At 41.2% G+C, this 21,271-nt stretch overlaps 2 protein-coding genes and 1 long non-coding RNA gene across 3 annotated transcripts in view; 2 read left to right on the forward strand and 1 right to left on the reverse strand.

Moving 5' to 3' along the window:
* Positions 1-21,271, forward strand: part of LIPT1 (lipoyltransferase 1) — a 28,323-nt gene that overhangs the window by 200 nt on the left and 6,852 nt on the right. The window contains exons 2-3 of the mRNA XM_045204805.2: positions 330-432; positions 15,472-15,559. The gene's annotated coding sequence lies outside the window, so the exon portion shown is untranslated. The remainder of the gene's footprint in view (positions 1-329; positions 433-15,471; positions 15,560-21,271) is intronic.
* On the forward strand, positions 328-13,924 carry C5H2orf15 (chromosome 5 C2orf15 homolog). Its single transcript, XM_024571833.4, has 2 exons — positions 328-432; positions 12,237-13,924. Exon 2 carries the CDS (start codon positions 12,287-12,289, stop codon positions 12,560-12,562), a length of 276 nt encoding a protein of 91 aa, XP_024427601.3. The 5' UTR covers positions 328-432; positions 12,237-12,286; the 3' UTR covers positions 12,563-13,924.
* LOC139440920 (uncharacterized) lies at positions 1,969-21,254 on the reverse strand. Its single transcript, XR_011651228.1, has 3 exons — positions 21,121-21,254; positions 18,330-18,411; positions 1,969-2,514 (listed from the first exon to the last, which is right to left on the reverse strand). It is a non-coding gene; the product is annotated as an uncharacterized lncRNA (long non-coding RNA).

Genomic DNA, 21,271 nt, shown 5'->3' on the forward strand with positions numbered 1-21,271 from the left:
CTGCGTCACTGATATTTAATATTGTATCGATTGTTTTCCTGTCCAATACCATTTAAACTTACATCCTCTTAATTAGGGAGCACTGTTTTAACTTAACCAGGTATAATATTTTTGGCCATCCAACTATGTTAAAATTAACCACATTACCTAAAATGGAAAAATGAGCTTTTTAAGTAACAAAGAATGAACATTTTACTCTGCTAAAATTTTGGAGCCCAGCTTGAAAAGAAATGTCTTTAATTTCTTAATGTTTAACACATCTCACCTTTCTTAAATAACCCAGGGGCTTCTAAACTTTAATGGTGACTTTGTCCCCGTCTTTTCCACAGATGAAAATAGATTACAAGGTTTTTAAAGCTGTTCTCTGATGATCTTGATTTAGTATTTGCCTGTGCACTTCAGAAGTAATCTCACAACTCCTGGGTTTGACAGGTACGTACTCATTTTTTACCACAATATATTACTGGCAGGCATAAACAAATTTTATATTAGAACAAATTTCTTCATAAAAAGTACATTAAAATATAAATGCCATGTTTTCATTCTCTGCTCAGTTTTCATCATGTATGCCATTTTCTCATATTTTGTAGCATTTATTTTCAGATATCATACTTTGTAAGTATAACTAGATACTAAAAAATTAGTGTTGCTGCTATTTTAGATAAAGAAGTCAGAGGCCCAAGAGGTACTTTTCCTCTGAAATATAATTATACCTAATTGATAGAATAAGTTACGAAAAAGCATGAGCTCCCAAAGACCAACCTGAAAAATTATTTTAGGGAGAACAATGTATAATCTTATTTTCTCTTCAGATACTAAGATCATTTTGAATAAAATGTTCTCATTATCTAGCATTATTGAAAAGAAAGAGAAAAAATGTAGAAACCTCAAAACTCTCAGAGTTGAAGCCTTGGGGGATGAGAGGATTATTAATAGGAGGTAGGAAAGTACTTCGCTGGGGGGGTGGGGATGGAAATTAAGCATTTTTGTACACCACTTTGATGTTAACTGAAGATTCTTTGGAAATGTGAAGATCTTTTTACAGCCAAACCAGGGCACAGACTTTCCTTTTTTTCACATCATGACCATTGATTTCCTTCACCATCCCAAGACAGTAAAAATTTTCTACCCTCAATGAAAACCCGGTGGCCAGTACTCCTCCTGCCCCAGCTAATGCTCTCATAGTACCTCTGATCTCTCCCTTGTGACACACTCCTGTGCAATTCTGAGGTCTTGGTTTTCTATGCCCTTCATTTTCCCATCGTTATTTCATAAACTTCAGTATGAAAAACGTCTATTTTGTCTTTTTTTTTTTTCAAGTACCTCCCTGTTTCCCTCAAAGAAACCAGACACTCCAGTTGCACATATGTGAAGCTGCTTGATCCTCTTGTTTATTTTTTAATTGGATGGTTTCTATGATGTATCTTCAAGGTCACTATTTTTCCTTTGACTGTGTTAATCCCATCCACAATGGGATTTTTTTCTTGTCAGAACTGTATTTTCATTTCTGGAAGTTTAATTTTTTTAATATCTTCCATTTCTTACCTCATCATACTCATGCTTTGCTCCACCTTCTTGAAAATATAGAATACATATTAAAATTGAAAGGTTTTCTTAAGCTCCACCGAGGAAGAAATGCCAATCAGCCACAAAATTAGGCAGTACAGAGCTTTATTGGGGTTTGCGCATGTGTGCCGAGGAAGTCGCGGCACAAGCAGGGAATATGGTGGGGTTTTATGCACCAAATTCTGGTTGGCTCCCCTCTGGGGCTAGGGATTGGTCTCCTTGAACAAAGCGGCAATCCATCATTGGTGGTTCCCCTCGGGCTCAGGCTGCCAGGCAGATATCCCTGCCCATCCTGACATTCCGACCTCTTTGATAGGATAAGGGGCGCTGTGTTGGGTCTGGCTACTTCCAGCTGGGGGGGGGGGGTGTAGAGGGGAGGGGCTAGAGGTCGGATGTTTTAGATGGATGACAATGTGGGGGGCTGATGGGAAGCTACGGTTGGGGTAGAAGTATCCCATACTTGTGGGTTGACGAGAGAAGGGGAAATAGGCAGAGCTGGAGGAGTAGTTGGATTTTCTAACAGGGGAAGGATAAGGGAGAAGGAAGGGGTAGGGTTACGAGTGACCTGGAGAGTGGCACCTAGTAATTGGAGAACCTCCCTTCCTAGAAGCGGGATAGGGCAGGAGGGTATGACAAGGAATGAATGGGAAAAGGGAAAGCCATCCAGACTGCAATTAAACAGGGGTTCGCCACAGGCGAGATGGGGTCCCGTCAACCGCCATGACCGAGATCTGAGAAGGAGTAAGAGTTCCTGAAAAAGATGGTAAAACAGAGTAGGTAGCCCCCGTGTCCACCAGGAAAGGGATGGACTTACCCGCTACCTGCAGCATTACCCTGGGCTCGGGGAGGGTGATGGGGGTCTTCAAGTCTGGGCTGTTTCAGCCGTCTAGGAGTCCAAGAAGTTCCAGCGCGGCCAGGGAAGAGTCCGCACCTTGATTGGCTGGTCCCCTGCATGGAGACGTCAAGGACAAGCCTCTAAGGGGACAGACATCCCTCCAGTGGCCAAGCTGTCGGCAGTCGGGGCAGGGCTTTGTTAGTGGCCAAGGTTGAGGACACTGGCGGGCCCAGTGTCCTTCTTTGCCGCACTTGAAACAGGCCCCCAGTGGGGCGTTCTTCAGCCTGGACTTAGGCTTCGCCCCTGTGCCGGTGTTTGCCGCCGGCCGCAGGGCCACTACCATGGCTTGGGTCTGCAGGGCCATCTTTTGCTGTAGGCGTGCCTGGCAGGCAGCCTCACCCTCTGCTTCCCAATTATTGAAAACCTTGAATGCCATATTTACCAGATCTCGGATGGGGGTTTGGGGGCCATCCTCAGCCTTTTTAAATTTTCTTCTAATGTCTGGGGCTGACTGAGAGATAAAGTGAGTAGCTAAGACAGTGGCCCCAGCGTTAGAAGCCAGGTCAAGGTGGGTATGGAGCATCATTGCCTCGGTTAGTCTGTTGAGAAATAGGGCCGGATTTTCTCCGGGGCCTTGGGTGACTTCTCTGAGTTTATCATAATTGACTGCCTGAGATGAAGGGCAAGGGGAAGGCAGAGCCCTCCTTTTGGGAATTACAGTTGTTAGAGGTGGAAAGAGCCTAGGTGTTTCTCAACTGAAGAGACGTCAGTTAGTGAGAAGGGGACATGGACCTGAACAACACCTTCTGCTCCTGCCATTTCTTGGAGGGGGCAAATATGGAAATCTTAGGGGCTCTAGATTCAGGCAAGAGCCGGAGTGTGAGCTGACTGGGGAGGAAAGATCTTCAGAGGGAGGGGAAGAATCCGGCTGAGAAGGGAGGGCCGGGGCTGGAGTAGCCGTTGGTGGGAGCTGATAAGGAGGAGGAGGAGGAGAAGTAAGATCTTCAGGGGAATCAGAAAAGGAGGAAGGGGGTTCTGGGGCAGTTGGCTTAGGAGGCCTTAGGGGTCAGAGTTCCCTCGGGCCAGGAGAACCTGAGCTGTGCAGCATTGGGCACATAGATCAGGATGGGAGCGCAAGGCCCAAAAGCCCTGAATGTATGGGACCTCAGACCATTTGCCAGTCCGTCTGCAAAAATTATCCCGGTCAGTAAGGGTAACAAAATCAAAAGTACCTTTAGGAGGCCAGGTTTCGCGATTATCGAGCTGATATAACGGCCAGGCCGTAGTGGATAGAAGAATCAGCCGTTTTCGCTTGAGGCCAGGATCAATAGCTGGCAAATTTTTCAGGAGGCACCCTAGGGGTGACTTAGGGTCTGGTTTGGACTCCTGCCCCCCCATTCCTGGTCCCACGAGGATTAGCAAGTGGGAATCAGTGTTCCTCAACCTAAGTTGCTGATCCAGTCTGGTAAAAATGAGGATCTAGGCTCAGGGATGTCTCCTCCGCTGCCTAGAGCCTCTCAGTGGAGGGAGAGTGGCCTCTCCTGGAAGGGTCACCCCAACGCAGCCCTGCAATTTGGTGTGAGAGCAGTCTCTTCCAGCAGACGGGCCCAGAATCGGTGTTCAGGGACCAGAAATGTAACGGCAATGGCACATACCCTGGTTCTTAGTCTGGACTGGTGGGGTGGCCACAAGGCCTCCTCGGGGAGTAGGGAGAGGAGTGGTCTTCAGCAGACAACAACTCCTCCCGGGTTTTGGCACCAAATGAAAGGTTTTCTTAGGCTCCGCTGAGGAAGAAATGCCAATCAGCCACAAAATTAGGCAGTACAGAGCTTTATTGGGGTTTGCGCACCCGGGTGAGATTCTCCAGTCCGCAGAGCTGGCTAAGGAAATCGCGGGCAAGTGGGGAATATGGTGCGGTTTTATGCACCAAATTCTGGTTGGCTCCCCTCGGGGGCTAGGGATTGGTCTCCTGGAACAAAGCTGTAGTCCATCATTGGTGGTTCCCCTCGGGCTCAGGCTGCCAGGCGGATATCCCCGCCCATCCTGACAAAAATACCTGTTAAGGTGCTTGCATATTAATTCTATCATTTGTGTCATTTCTAGGTATGTTTCTATCAAATGATTTTTTTCCTCCTATTTATGGGTTGGTCATATTTTTATGATTGTTTCTATAGCTCGTAAGTTTTTATCGGCTACCAGACATTGCAGATTTTACATTGTTGGATGCTGTAGATTGTTTTTCTTTAAATATATTCAGACTTTGTTCTGAGATACCATAAGGTTACCTGGAAACAGTTTGATCCTTTAGAACTATCCTGTCAAAAATAGTAACCACTAGCTGCATATGTCTATTTAAATTTGTTGATAAATTTAAATAAAATTTAAATTTTAGTTCCTCACTCCTATGATGTACATTTCAAGTGCACACACGCAGCTACTGGCTACTATATTGGACAATCATTGCAGAAAGTTCTGTTGGACTGTGCTGCTTTAGAAGCTTGCTTTTGAGTTTTAGGTCCACGATAGTTTTTCTTCTAGGGCTAACTTGGCCCCTTTACCAAGCCAATATCTTTGTGAGGACTCTATTCAGTGCTCCCTGTAGTAGGAATTTTTTCCACTCATGCTGGTGGGAACTCTATTCTTGGCCTTGTCCTTTTTGCTGGTTCTTTCCCAGGCCTCAATATGTGCCTTACACATATACACTATAAGTACTCAGCCAAAGGATTGTGGGGAATCTTCCGCAAATTGCTGGGGCTTTCTCTCACTGCCCATCTCTGATCTCCAAATTCTAGCTACCTTGGCCTCCACAAACTCTGAACTCTCTTCTCAACTCCTTGACATAACTGACTCAATTTGGGTTCCCCCTCCTCATGCTGAAGACTGAAATTTCCAGGCAGGGAGCACTTCCACGGCTCACCTTGTTTATTTTATTTCTGTTAGGGATTACTCGCCTGCACTGTCTATTGTCCAATATCTTAAAACTGTGGTTTCATGTGTTTTGTCTGTTTTTTTTTTTTTTAGCATGTTTAGGGCACGAGGATAAATCTGGTCCTTATATCTGTATCATGGCTCTTCCTAGTCTCAGGCCCTATGTCATCAATCATCTCCAACAGAATTGTTTTGCAGTTCAAAAATTGCTTCAGGCTAAGGGCATTGGAAGTGCACAGGCCCTGAGGCAGAAGAAGGTTTGGCATAACATGTGCTTCAGGAACAGCAGTGAGATCATGGGACAGATGCAGATTGAGTGAGAGACAGGAAAGGAGTTTGAGAAGACAGATTTTTGTTTTGTATATCTGCTTCCTACTGCTGCTATAACAATTCACCACAAATTTGGTGACTTTAAGCAACACAAACTTATCTTACAGTTACGGAGGTTAAAATTCCAAAATGCATCTTACTGGGCTTAAATCAAGATGTCAGCAGGGCTGCATTCCTTATGGAGGCTTTTGAGGAGAATCAGTTTTCTCATCTTTCCAGCTTCTACAGGCTTCCCACTTTGTTTGGCATGTGGTCTCCTATCTTCAAAGCCAGCAGTAGCCTGTCAAATCCTTCTGACATTGCATCAGAGTGACATTCCTGCCTCTTTCACTTATGAAGATCCTTGCAGTTACATTGGTAACCACCAATTAGTCCAGGATAATTTCCCTACCTCAGGATCAGTTGGTTAAGCAACTTTTAATTCCATCTGCAACCTTAGACATCTTTGGGGGCCATTATTCTGCCTACGCTGGAGATTTGATATGTAGAGAAAACTTGAGCACACGGAGCAGACAATGATGTGATCTGGCTTATGTTTTAGAAGGCTCATTCCAGATACAGATTCAGAGCATACAGTGGGGAGGAAGGGGCAAGGGTGGAAATGGAAACAGGGTTCATTGAAGGATTGGATGTAGAATATAAAACAGGAGTTAAAAATTACCCCACCAGCCCTGGCTGGTGTGGCTCAATGGATTGAGTGACAACCTGCAAACTGAGAGGTTGCCAGTTCAATCCCTGGTCAGAGTACATGCCTGGGTTGCAGGCCAGGTCCCCTCTTAGGGTGTGCCAGAGACACCTGATAGATATTTCTTTCTCACACAACAGTGTTTCTCTCCCTCTCTTTCTCCTTTCCTTCCCCTCTTTCTAAAAACAAATATTTTTTAAAAATCACTCCACCAGAAAAAATGAACAAGTTTTCCTGTCACCCTACATTCTCTTTATACTCTGTCTCCTCAGTGTCATCCATGTTTCTAATGCCTGCCATTCTGATGGTAGTAAATTTCCATTTGTTTGATTCTTATTAAGTTTAAACATGTATTTATGTACTCAGGATCAATTTAGGATCCCCTAATCTGTGTGTGAATTATGTCTTTCTATCCTTTGCCCAATTTTCTATTGGGTTTCCTTTTTCCTTGTTGATTTTTAAATTCTAGCTAAACCTTTTGTCACCTTTGGAGCACGTCTTCCAATCTCTTCTGCATTGTTTTTTAAGTCTATAGTGTCTTTATTGAAATTATTAATTGTGCATAGTCAGATCCCTGTTGTTTCCTTATTGTTTAATTCTCCACCCCAAGGTTACAAATATATTGTCCTATATTTTAAAATTGTGTTTATAGTTATACATTCACATGTAGGTCTTTATTGCATCTGGAGTTTCCTTTTACATGGAACATAGGATCTTGCTTTATTTTCCTCCACATGGTGAGTCACTGTTCACAGTGCTATCATCATACTAAGCTTAGTTTATTCTATTCCCTTTGCTATATAGTGCCACCTTTATCATACATGAAGTTCCTGCACATATCTAGGTGCAAGTTGGACCTGTAATGTCCTATTGGTCATTTATTTGTTCCTGCACCTACACTGGACAGTTTCTGTTATTTTAGTTTTGTAACATATCTTAACATCTGGTAAGGAAAGTCTGTCTTTGTGTGTGTGTCTGTATGTATCTGTGTCCAAATTTATTTAGCTCTACCTGAAACTTTATTCTTCCTTATGCATTCATGATTTCTTCTTGAATGGCAATCCAGTGGTCAGGCCCAAGAGCCCCAAAATACACTCCTTCTCCCTTCATGTACTCAAGATCCCAGACAAGTCAAGGTGAGACTCCTGAGGCCAAATCTACCCTGTTGTATTTGGTTCTTTCCCTACCTGAATTTCATGTGCTTGTTGATAATTATATGCATTACCATTATTTTACCTTTGTTGATTTCAGATGCAGTATGTTGTTTTATATAGTTTTTAGTTATTTTCTTTTTAATTTTGTATTTTGAGAGTTTTAACCATCCAGAAATTGAACAGGAACACAGTATTTTTTTATCCTTACCCATAGATTCAACAACTGTTAACATGTTATATATTTTACTTTCTCTCTGTAGCTGTTGCTAGATAATTTGAAAATAAGTGGTAAATATGATTCTTTACCCCTAGCCCAGCATATCTTCTAAGACCAAGCATATTCACTTATATAACCACAATATAGTTATCATATTTGGGACATTTAATGTGGATGTGATAGTATTATTATAAACCATCCATATTAAAATTTTACATCCACATTTTCCAAGAAATGTCCTTCTTAATACATTTCCTGCCCCTCACCCCAATTCAGGATCATTCCCTGCATTTGAAAATTATCTCTTCAGTCTCCTTTAATCTGGAACAATTCAACTTTTCTTTGTTTTTCATACATTGACACTTTTGAGTACAGGCTATTTATATGTCTCCCAATTTGCATTTAGCTGATTGTTTCCTCATGACTAGGTTCAAGTGATGCATTTTTGACAGGAGTGTTTCCTTTTTAAATAAAGAGGAGAAACCAAAGAGTATAATAAACCCAATTTTATTAATTTGAATATTGGATATTTATTTGATGAGGGAATAAAATTCATCGTCAAGTTCTAAATCCAAGAAACAGATTTTAGAATACGATCAGAGATATCTTTTTTAAATTTTGCTAAATTGTATATGATGCCTAGAAAGCCAAATTACTATTTTTTTAATTATTACATAAACAACACTTGAGTAACTACTGTGTTTGCGATACTACAGAAGGCCCAGGACTCTGTTCTACTGTAGATCAAACGCTGCCATTCAATCACAAATATTGATAAACAAGTTTTTAAGATGACATCTTTAGAACTGTCAATAAATAATTAGGGCTTGATGGGGATAGAGCTGTAAACTGATAAAAGATTCCACAGTACATAAATATTAAATACATAATACATTCTAAAAAATGTTTTAAGTAGTTTTCATTCACAGCTACTAGAGTATCTTCAGTAGATTATTGTTCTCTACCAAGCACTGGGCTTTTGTGTCTTCACTTTCTTCCTTGTGACAGAAAGCTGTTCCCTTCTGTCATCGTGGTCAACTCTGTTTTCCAAATTCCTGCCCTTCATTCAAAGCCCAAACCTGACCTAGAACCGCTCCCTTCAGAACCTTTCCAAGCCCTCCTACTCTGTTGCATGCTCATCTTTCTTAACAGACTGGACATCTGTAATAAAAAGTACTGAATCTTAATTGGACATCTTTTAAAAATTTTTTGTATTGTGGTAAAATACACATAAAATTTACCATCTTAACCATTATTAAGTATACAGTTCAGTGCATTAAATATATTCATAATGTTGTGTTATCACCACCATCCATCTGATCCAGAACCCTTTTCATCTTGTAAAACTGAAACTCTTACCCATTAAACAGGAATTGCCACCCTGGCTGGTGTGGCTCAGTGGATTGAGCGCCAGCCTGTGAACCCGATTGGTGTGTCTCTCGCACATCGATGTTTCTCTCCCTCCTATCCCCTCGCTAAAAATTAATAAATAAAATCTTTAAAAAAATAACTCCCCATGGCAAGCACCATTCTTCTTTCTGTCTCTAGGATTTTGACTAGTCTAAGTACTTCATATAAGTAGAATCATAAAATACTCGTTTGTGACTGACTCATTTCATTTTGTGTAATGGCAAAGTTCAGCAGATTACAGCATTTCCTCCCTTTAAATGCAGAATAATATTCCCATGTATGAATATACCACATTTTGCTTATCCGTTGATGGATACTTGAGTTGTTTCCACTTTTTAGCTATAATGAATAATGCTACTATGGACATGGTTGTACAAATATCTCTTTGATACCCTGCTTTCAGTTATTTTGGGTCTACACCCAGAAGCTTGTTTCCTGGATTATATGGTAATTTTATTTTTAATTTTTTGAGGAACTGCCAAATTGTTTTCCACAAGAGCAATACCATATTACTTTCCTACCAATAGTGCATAAGAGTTCCAGTTTCTCCACATCCTTACCAACACTTGTTATTTTCTGGGGTTTTTTGACACTAACTATCCTATTGGGTATGAGGCAGTGTCTCATGGTTGTGATTTGCATTTCCCCATTAGTGATGGTGAGCATCTTTTCATGTTCTTATTGGCCATTCATATTTTTTAGATTAACTTACTTGGTAACCATTCCTAAGTATTTTATTATTATATTTATGCTATTATAAGTGATTTTCTTAATTTCCTTTTAAGGTTGTTCATTCTTAGCGTACAGAAATGTGACTAATTTTTGCATGTTGACTTTTTATCTCACTACTTTGCTGAATTCATTTATTAGTTCTAACAATTTTTTTTGGACTCTTTAGAGTTTACATATAAGATCATATCATCTGTGAAGAGATAATTTTATTTCATCCTTTCCAATTTGTATGCCTTTTATTTCTTTTTGCTAGAATAGAAGTGGCAAAACTGGGCATCCTTGCCTTATTTTTCATTATAAAGGAAATGTTTTCTCCATTGCGTATGATCTTCATTATGGATTTTTCATATATGGCTTCTTTTGAGTTTCCTTCTTTTCCCAGTTTCTGAGATTTTTTAATCATGAAAGGGTGTTGAATTTTGTCAAATGCTTTTTCTGCATCAAATGAGACAATTGTGGTTCTTTTCCTGCATTCTGTAATACAGTGTGTTACGTCAATCAATTTTCGTATGTCAAAGTATCCTTTCATTCTAGGAATAAATTCTACTGGGTCATGGTGTATATTTTTAATTTACTGCTGAATTTTGTTATCTACTATTTTGTTAAGGATTTTACATCAATGTCCATATGGGGTATTGGTCTATAGTTTTTTTGTGTGATATGTTTGCCTGGCTTCGGTATCAGGGTAATGCTGGCCTCCTAGAATGAATTAGGGAGTGTTCCCTCCTCTTCAATTTTTTTGAAACAGTTTGAGAAATATTGGTATGAGTTCTTCTTTAAATGTTACAATAGTGTAAATGGAATTTTCACACGAAGCCACTGAGTTTAGGGCTCTTCTTTGTTTAGAGATTTTCTACTACTAATTCAATCTCTTTGGTAGTCATAGGCCTATTTAGATTTTCTTCATTTAGATTTTCTTTGTTTCTTCATAACTTGATCTTGTCAGGTTTTGTGTTTCTAGGAATTTGTTCATTTCAGCTACGATATTCAATTTGTTGGTATAGTTATTAATAGCATTCTCTATAATGCTTACTACTATAGAATCAATAGTAATGTCCCCCACTTTTCATTTGACTTAATTTGAAAACACTTTTGATTTCAGTGATTTTTTTCTCTAGTTTTTCTAGGTTCTATTTCATTTAACTCTGCTCTAATCTTTATTATTTCCTTCCTTCTGTTACTTACGGATTTAGTTTGTTCTTTTTCTTATTCCTTAAGTGGCCAAGTTAGATTGTTGACTTGAGGCCTTTTTTTTTTTTAACGGGTTTATAGCTGTAAATTTCCCCATTAGCACTGATTTTGCAGCATCCCATAAGTTGATGTATTATTGTTTACATTCACCTCTAAGTATTTTCTGATTTCCCTTGTGGTGTATTTGATCCATTGGTTGTTTAAGAGTGTATTGTTTTAAGTTCCACAGATTTTAGGATTTTCCTGTTTTTTCTACTGTTATTGATTTTTAAAATAAATTTTTATATTGACTTTAGATAGCGGGAGAGAAACATCATCTTGTTGTTCCACATATTTATGCGTTCATTAGTTGATTCTCATATGTGCCCTAACCAGAGATCAAACCCGCAACCTTGGTGTTATCAGGACAATGTTCTACCCAAATGAGCTACCTGACCAGGGCCTGTTAGTGATTTGTAACTGCATCCCATTGTGATCAGAGAAGATACAATACTTTGTATGACATCTATCTTTTAAAATCGAGAGTCCATTTGTAGCCTAGGACATGGTTTATCCTAGAAAATGTCTCATGTGTGCTTGAGAAAAATGTGTATGCTGTTGTTGTTGGGTGGAATGTTCTATATATTTTGGTAAGTCTAGTTTTAATTTGTTGGTAAGAGTCTTCTATTTCCTTATCTTCTGTGTAGTTTTTCTATGCATTATTGAGAGCTGAGTATTGAAATCTCCATTAGTGTAGAACTGTCTATTTCTTCCTTCAGTTCTAGCAGTTTTTGCTTCATGTATTTTGATAGTATGTCATTATTTGGTATATGTTTACAAATGTTTGGCCACCTTTATTTTTTGGAGGACACCTAGCAGAGCGTATGGACTTCAGTAATTATTTCCTTTATCCATTAGTAATTACTAATTTTTTAATAGCAATAATGATAGAAAAGGCCAAGTAGAGAAGTTCTGTTCTCTGAAAGGTGATGATACATAAAACCTGGCAAATTTCTTTTTAAAAAGACTTTCAAAGAATCTGTAGAACCTGCAATTTCTCCCACAGAAAAAATGTAAACACTGAGAGGTAGAAGTGTCTTACTTTATATCTTTGGCATCATCACCATGACATTCTATTAAAATGAACATTGCCATGAAGTTGATTGAAATTCCTGCTGTATTCACTTGTTTCCATTTTTTTCCCTCAAGCAATCAAGCTGAAGCAGTGTTTTCACTACTGTATTTATTCAGCTGTTCCAATGGGATTTTCTCTTAGTAAATCTGCTACTCAAGTATCTGCTATATGTATGGATTCAAAAGTGGATGATCACTTAATGCAAGGGACTGAGAAAAGCAAGTTGGAACCAGTGACTCAGTTATTTCAAAACACCAAGAAAATAAAATTAGAAGACACAAACCAAGAAAACTTTACAAGATGTAAAGAGACTGGCACAGGATCTCCTTCAGAGAAAGCCTTGGGTTCAGTGGTTTATGTTAAAGAAAGTGATGGAATAGAAGTGACAGATGTGGAATGAAGTTATTTGTACCTAAAACCAAAGAAACCAAAAATTGCTTTTGACTAAGAGGGCATGTTATATAAGAAGTTGACCTTATTAGGAAAACCTAACAAAATGAAGGAAGATGATTGATTTTTTTCACTGTTTACGAATCACCTGAGATTGCATTTTTTGATGAGGCATACTCAAACTAGATACTTTAGGGAGAAAAGAACTTTCCAAAATTCAAAGCAGATTTCTCTGGTATTACATTCTATCCTTAATAGAATAAAGAACAAACTGACAGTAACCATAGAGGAGTGGGGAGAAGGATAATAGGGGGTAATAGGGAAAGGGCCATCAAGGAGCATGTATAAGGGACACATGGACAAAGCCAAACAGGGATAGGTTCCAGGGTGGAAGGTGGGGATGGGTGGGGTGCGGGGGCATGGTGCGGTGAAAATGGAGACAACTGTACTTGAATAAAAAATAAATAAATAAATAAATAAAAATTTTTAAAAACACACACCGTGGTCATGAATTAGAATCCTCAACACAATAAAGACGTCAGTTAATTTCAAACTGATATACAAGTTTAATGCAATTCCTATCAAAATCCCACCAAGAGTTTTTGAAGGAATTGATATTCTAAAATTTACATGATGCAAAAGCACATTTGGTTCTTCCAGCCAAGGTGGAAGCATAGGTAGAAACCCTTCTCTTCCTCGCACAACCAAAAGGAGGATAACAATCAATCTAAAATCAATAAACAACCAAAAGCGCCAGCAAATCAAACTGCATGGAACTCCAACAACCAAAGAATTAAAGAAAAAAACAGAACCAGTCGCGTAAGGCGGTGGACCAAGTGGGCCAGCTCACAAACACCATGGTGACGCAGCAGCCTTGAGGGCAGGGCTGGGTGCAGAGCTTGGCAGGCTGCACAGGAGGGGTTGACTTAAGAGGACTCAGAGCTGACTGTGGGCTACCGCTGGGGTTGCTGTGGTGGGAGATACACCCAGCCTCACACAAGAGTTGAAAAGTGTGCTGGAGGTGAGCAGGCCAGCCGCACTTTCCCCTCTCTAGCCCATCCCCCACAGGCAGCGCTGCAGCACAGCAAAGAGGGTTGCCCTGCCCTGGTGAATACCTAAGGCCCTGCCCCCTTATAACCTATCAGCTGCACCAAGACAAAGAAATATGGCCCAAATGAAAGAACAGAGCATAACCTCAGAACTAAGTGATGAGGATATTGCCAACCTATCTGATGGACAATTTAAAGCTCTGGTAATAAAAATGCTTACAGAACTGGTTGAGCTGGGTCAAAAAATGAAAAATTGAATGAAGGATACCCAAAGTGAAATAGAGCAAAATATTCAGGGAACCAACAGTGACAGGAAGGAAACCAGGACTCAAAGCAATGATTTGGACCAAAGAAAGAAAGAAAACATCCATCCAGAAGAAAAGGAAGAAATAATCCAATAAAATGAAGATTTAGGAACATCTGGGACAACTTGAAACATTCCAATACCCGAATTATAGGGGTGCCAGAAGGAGAAGAACAACAGCAAGAAATTGAAAACTTATTTGAACAAATAATAAAGGCAAACTTCCCCAATCTGGCAAAGGAAGTAGACTTCCAGGAAGCCCAGAGAGTCCCAAAGACATTGGACCCAAAGAGGAACACAGCAAGGCACATCATTATTAAGTTACCCAAGATGAAACACAAAGTGAGAATCCTAAAAGAAGCAAGGGGAAAGGAGACAGTTACCACAAAGGAGTGCTCATTAGACTATTAGCTGATTTCTCAAAAGAAACCTTGCAGGCAAGAAAGCATTGGAAAGAAGTATTTGAAGTCATGAAAGGCAAGGACCTACATCCAATATTACTCTATCCTGCAAAGCTTTCATTTAAAATGGAAGGGCAGATAAAGTGCTTCCCAGATAAGGTCAAGTTAAAGGAGTTCATCATCACCAAGCCCTTATTACATGAAATGTTAAAGGGACTTATCTAAGAAAAAGATCAAAAATATGAACAGTAAAATGACAACAAACCCACAACTATCAACAAATGAACGTAAAAGAAAAGACAAATAGCGAAAACAAAAACTAAGCAAACATCCAGAACAGGAACAGAATCAGAGAAATGGACATCACACAGAGGGATTTCTGTGGGGAGGGGGAAGGGAGGAATAGGGGGGAAAAGGTTTAGGGAAGAAAAAGTATAATTAGTAAGCATAAAATAAATGGGGAGAGATTAAAAATTGGTATAGGAAACGGAGGACTCAAAGAACTTATATGTACAACCCATGGACATGAAGGTTGGTGGGGGAGGATGGAGGGAGGATGAAAGGGGGAAAATTGGAAAAACTGTAATAGCACAATCAATAAAAAATACTTTAAAAAAGAAACAGTATTGTCTCAAGTAATATTAGATATAATTAAAACCATTTCGTGTCTGGACATATAGTGAGCTGTAACTATATTTTGTATGTTTTAAACATTTTCCTGTATTTTAATATTTAATCACTATTTCTAATGCCCAATTGAGTAATCTCCTTCATATTCATACAAAAGAAAGAGGAAAAGGCATCTTTTTTTTTTTTTTAAGATTTCATTTCTTTATTTTTAGAGAAAGGGGAGGGGAGGAAGAGAGAAGGAGAGAAATATCAATGTGTGGTTGCCTCTCATGTGGCCCCCACTGGGGACCTGGCCTGCAACCTAGGCATGTGCCCTGATTGGGAATCGAACCAGCGACCTTTTGATTTGCAGCCCACACTTTATCCACTGAGCTACACCAGCCAGGGCAAAAAGGAATCTTCTTTTAAGGGAAACAATATTTTGTACATCAAATAGCACTAAACAAATATATTTGTAGGGAATATTGAGCCAAGAGTTTAAAAAGTTGCTGAATGGGGACATAACCAGTAAGATGACGGTTTTTATGATTTACAGAACGTAATTCTTTGGGAGAGAAAAAAATACACAAACCATTCATTTGTTCACCTAGCCTGGAACTGTGCTTGCTGCTGGGGATATGGTGGTAAGTAAAATAGCTGCTGCCTTTATAGTGCTTGCTGTCTGCTTTGTGAGGGAAGATAGAATATCAGATAGTAATTATATAAAATACAAATTGTTATGTGACATGAAGAAAAAGTAAAGTGTTCATGAAGCAGGGTGCAGCCAAGAGGAGGGCCCCAAGAAGGGATTTGTAATGGGGTCCAGGACTCAGGGTGTCCAGGAAATATTAGAAAAATGTATGTAGGATGTCTTCACCCCCACAGGCCTGAGCCAGGGGGGATGGGACACATGGAACAGGGCCATTCAGAGCTGTTTTGGGTAGCAAGAGCTTTGCAGCTAACCCCTGGCACAGTCATTTAACATATCTATAACCTTTAACTGGTTTCATGGATGTGTTAAGTAGCTGTGGCCATGCTTTGAGCCAGGGGGATGGGACCAAATTCCACCCAGGATGGGACTGGGAAGTAACTCCCCCCTGGTTACAGGGCCTGCGTGAGAGCGTGGAGATGATTGGCTCCATGCCATGGGGCCACACCTGCCCAGACTTACTATGGCAGCCCAGTAAAGCTGGAAGAATACAGGGATGCTGGCAGGTGTAGCTGACTGTAGGAGGAGTCAGAAATGGGGCTGCAAAGGAAGATGGGCACTGGGATTTAAAACCTAGGCCCGGCAGCCATAGAAAGGAGAGACCACGGGGCTCCATAGTAGTAGAGGAGGGCCACAAGGTTTTGGGGAAAGGAGAGACCATGCAGCTCTGAAGTAAATGGGAGAACCACGAGGCTCTGAAGCAAGTAGATAGATAGAGGTCCATGTGGTTCTGAAGTGGGGAAAAGGACCACGCGGTTCTGAAGGAGAGTAGAGAGGACCACGAGGTTTTGGAGTGCTTCTTCTTGCCACGCGGCTTAGGCAGCAGGAGAGACTTTGCAGCCATAGAGAAAGGGGAGAAAGGACTCTTGCTGCTGGGCCGTGAGAAGGTGCCACATGGCTTTGGATTAACTGGAGATTGCAGCAGCCACACAGCTGATGGTGCCGGGAGCCTGAATCACGGACTTCTACTTCCTTTCCTGAGACACGGTACCCCGGACTGGGCACAGGGAGAGGGAAGGACTGTGCATCTGTGGGTATTCTAGAGGACTTTAGTATCTTATTGAAGACATTAGGTCATTATTCTAAGTTTGTGTAACTTTTAAATAAACAATTCCTTTCCTTTTCACCAGTCTCTGGCATTGAGAGACGTCTTTCCTCTGGCGGCGGGCATTGTGAACCTAGCAGGTGGACGTGGGGGGAAGGAACCTCCAGAGACAGAAAGGCGGAATCCTTTCTGTAATAATTTATCGTGAAGGAACCACCCCCCCCCCCGTCTTGCTCTGTAACATTCAGAGTGACAGAAGAGGAAATATAATACATATACTTGATTTTTAATAATGGGAACTAGGAACTTTTCTGAGGACATCACATTTATAGCCTTTGCTGTGATGTGGTTGTCCAAGTGAGATGATGGTGATGGTTGAGGTGTGAAGAAGGGGACAGAGTCCAGGTAAGCTTTGGCAGGACACAGTGATGGTCTGAAAGTGGGAAGTGAGGCCAAAGAAAAGGTTTCTAGCAAAAACGGCTAAGTGCATGAAGGTTCCTGGGGGAAAAGGGTGAGCTCTTGAGCATAGTTTTGGGACATACCAGGTTTCCAAGGCAAGTAGACAGTTGTATGTATGGAACTAAAAATATACATTTTGAAGTCATGTACAGAAATGCTATTTAAAGCCAAAGGAATGAATGACATTGCTTAAGGTGTATGTATATTTTGAGATCAAGCCCTGAGAAATTCCAACATTTAGGAGCTAGTCAACACAGCGGGAGCTGGCAAAGGGGACTGAGAGTTGCCAGTGAGGTTGGTGGAAAACCGAGATGGGGTAATGTCAAGACTGCCCACAGGAGTCCTTAAGGTAGAGGTAGTCAACTGAAAGGTGAGATGAGGATCTAAAAACAAGAATGTCACCAGTGACTTTAGCAAAACCATGTATTTAAAAAAAAAATAGGGACTTGGCTCAGATATTTAGACTGGTGTTTCACATATGTCCAACGGGACATTTTATACTTGTGCTGAATGTTGAATTTGGGATGATCCTTTTCATTGTTGACTGGTTAATTTTATAAGATAAAAGTATATTTTAATTAAGAAAAAAAAGTATTCAAGACTCAGACATTCTTAAGGTACTGGGAAGAGGAATTCCTCACTTCTTCCCACTTCCCTGGCATAGTTGTGGAGGCAAGGTGACAAGGTTTTCTGAACTTTGAAGGTATGGGGGTCAGGGACACTTGCCTCTGCCTGAATGTCTCTCCTCAGGTGCTGCCTGTCTGCCACTTGGTTTGCTTCTGTGTGCCTCTCTCACCTACCTTAGACATCCTTGTCCGAGTCCCTTGTGGAATGCAGGGTTGGTGCTGTGCAGGGGGCAACAGGGCACATCAGCTGGCGAAGAGACAGGTGGTGATGGTGGCAGCCATGAGAGGGGGCACAGGAGTGGGCAAGAGAGAAGTGGGGAGGAGGAAGAAGGCAAGAGGGAGAAAGCCAAAGAAGGTGAAGTAGCAGGAGTGGGGGAGTTGGGAGATGGTCTCTACTCTCTGGGTCTCCATCAACTCTTGTCTGGGGGTGGATCTCTGTGCATTTTGTTCTTCATACTGTCTAGGTATTCTTGTTGGGACACTGCCAGCACTGATGCTAGGATTTCATTATCATCCCAGTCATTCAGACCAATGTCTCAGTCATTGAGACAACAAAAAATGCAATCCTTAATTACCTTCATTGAGAACCACTGATGCTAAGACATCAGAAAATTGGGATCCCCAAATCCCATCCAAGGCATAGGTTAGGCAGCACACCTGGAAAGGAAAATTCACATAGACTTTCTGAAAGGGGTGGAATGGAATGAGTTTAATCAGAACAATAGCCTCACTTTGTTTCTTGGGAGAATTCTACAAGTGGAATCTCAAGTTAGCACTTTCAGAGTTCTACTGTTGTTTCTGATAAGTCAATTTTCCATATAAAAATAATGTAGTACAGCAGAAATAAGGATGGTAGGAAACTTTAAATTCAATATATCCATAAAATAAGGGTATCTAGACCTATGGTATATGCACTGTTGTTGTAACTAATGGTGGTGTCATTGATGCTAATAATAATATACATAATTTATTGAGCTGGTATGTGACTGTCTTAGCTGAGATTGCCTAGAAGCTGCCTGAGACAGAGATTCAGATGCACAGGACTTTTGGGAAAAGCTTATAAAGGGGTGAGGGAAGCAGAAGTCTATTAAGGATGAGGACTCAGACAAATTCTTGCCCTGATCCACAGGGTGCTCTGGAAGGTTCACACTGTAAAGTTGTTCCACTGCCCCACTCTGAGGCAAGGGAACTATTGTACCCTCTTCCAGTCGGGCATTGGTTGCCCACCACCACCACCACATCAGAGTGGGGGTGGGGGGGATGAAGGTATCATGAATCACTCAAGTGGGCAGGACAGCTCCTACACTCACACAGCAGCTAGAAAATGAATGCATGGATTAAGGAGAGTAAAGGGTGCCTGGGTAGGAGCACTAACAGTCTTTATTACAATGCCAGACATGTAACATATTATTTTCCCTCTATTTTGAAACAATCTCATTTACAGAAAAGTTGCAAGTATGGTACTAAGACCTTTTTGTCTCCCCACCCCCAACCATTTGAAAGGAAGCAGCTGACTTAATCCTCCATAAATTCTTTCTTAATAATTTAAAGAATTTATTTTTATTTTATTTTTAATTAAGATATAATAGATTTCACATTGTATTAGTTTTAGGTGTCAACATGATTTTATGTGTGTCTATATTACAAAATGATTACAGTAAGTTTAGGTAACATCACCACATATTGTTACCAATTTTTCTTTAATGATGAGACCTTCTAAGATCTACTCTCTTAGCAACTTTCAGATAAACAGTACACAGTATTGTTAACTATAGTCACCATGGTTTACATTACATCCCTGGGACAAAGCTATCTTGTAACTGGAAATTTGTACCTTTTAACCACTTTTACTCATTTCACCACCCCCACCCTCCCACCCCCCCTCCCCCGCCAAAAGCACTTTTGATGGAATAATGATGATAGAAGCCATGTTGGAGTAGGTTAAAAAACGAATGGGAAGTGAGGAAGTGGATACAAGGATGTGTATAGCAACACCATGAATAAGCTCAGCTCTGAAGGGAAGCAGACAGGATAAAAGGTGGAAAGAAAGGTGAGGTCACTGGAGGATTGTGAGTATAAGATGGAATTCATGTTTAGTGTCAGTAAAAGAAGGTTCCAGCAGAAAAGCATAACCAAAGGAGAAAAGTTTCAGAGCAGGGAGGAGCGAATAGGTTTCTTGAAAACCACATCAGTAGGAAAGTAGGGGGAAAAAACTACCATCTCAGATTTCAGAGAAATGGAATTTAGAAAGATTTAATACAAGCAGACTGCAATAGTTCTGTGTAGCTGTTTTTAGTAACTAGGAAAATTCCCACTGGGACCAACTCCCCACAGAATCCATTCCCATCTGTATAATACCAGAAAGACTAACTCAGAGTGACTTCAGTCACAAGGGTAATGAATAAATGAGGAGCCATTGTGTCTTTACTGCAGCTTTATATGGAGCCCTGGTCATGAACAGTATCAGCATCACCAAAGTGTGAACAACTGGATGCTTCTTTTTGCAAGAGGCAAGTCTTGGCGGTTTCTATTCTAACTGAAGAAGAAATTGATTTCCGTTGAAGATTTAAAAAGAGGACCACAAATTTTGGGGCCTCCTTTCACCAAGGCGTGGGGGGGCGGTCCATTACTCCATCCCTTAACTCAGCTCTTGCTTTGGCCAGTAAGATGTGGCCCAAGTGATACTTCCAAGGCCAGGCCTGACCTGAGGTGCCCCAACAGCAGGCCAGCACCAACTGTCAAGGGTGTGAATAGGCCTATATAGACCTCCCCACCCCGCTCAGCCCACCCTTGCTGACTGAAGCCACACGTGTAAGCCCAGATGAAACCAGCAGGGGAATCACCCAACTTGCCCATATAAATGTTAGAAATAATACATAGCTGTTTTAAGCCACCAATGGCTGAGGCACTTCGTTATGCAGCAATAGTTAAGTGAAAATTTGGCTTGCTGGGGTAATTTTCCATCTGGATGAGCCACAAGGATTTTCTTGCCAAATGCAATGAGACACTCCAAAAAGTAACGTTCATTCGTCTCCCTGTGTTTTCTGACCCACCTCTTTGTACCTATTACCATCATTCTATGGGAAATACAAGCATTTATTCCTTTAAATGCAATGTCCTCACCTTCCAAGTGAGTTATCTGCCTTTTGGACTGTGAAGAGGAGATCCGCTGAGGATCCGGAGCAATGCCTGAACGCTCAGCAAAAGAGTACTTAACTCGTTGGCACTCAGGCCTGGCGTGTGGCCAGGGTGCCCGGGTTTCTGGCGGACTCCCTAAGGCTCGCTCCCCTCCAGCCTGATAAGGTCGCCCCTCCTACCTTCGCCCCGGTTGCCGTTAGCTGTCGCTGTCGCGGCGGGAGCGCCCACCTGAACTGGGGGGATCAATGGCTTTAGGTCGTGCACTCCGACCCTGCTTCGAATCTGGTTTGGCGCTGAATCCACCATTCCCAAGCTCCCTCAGAAACCCCGCGGTCTGCCAACCAGGACCCGTCCCGACTACGCGGGGCAGAGCGGGGCC

This window comes from Desmodus rotundus, chromosome 5 (assembly GCF_022682495.2).
Source record: "Desmodus rotundus isolate HL8 chromosome 5, HLdesRot8A.1, whole genome shotgun sequence".
NCBI classification, from domain to species: domain Eukaryota; kingdom Metazoa; phylum Chordata; class Mammalia; order Chiroptera; family Phyllostomidae; genus Desmodus; species Desmodus rotundus.

Bases quoted from the DNA above. Each gene is read 5' to 3' on its own strand.
- C5H2orf15 (XM_024571833.4), top strand. From the start codon at position 12,287: ATGGGATTTTCTCTTAGTAAATCTGCTACTCAAGTATCTGCTATATGT.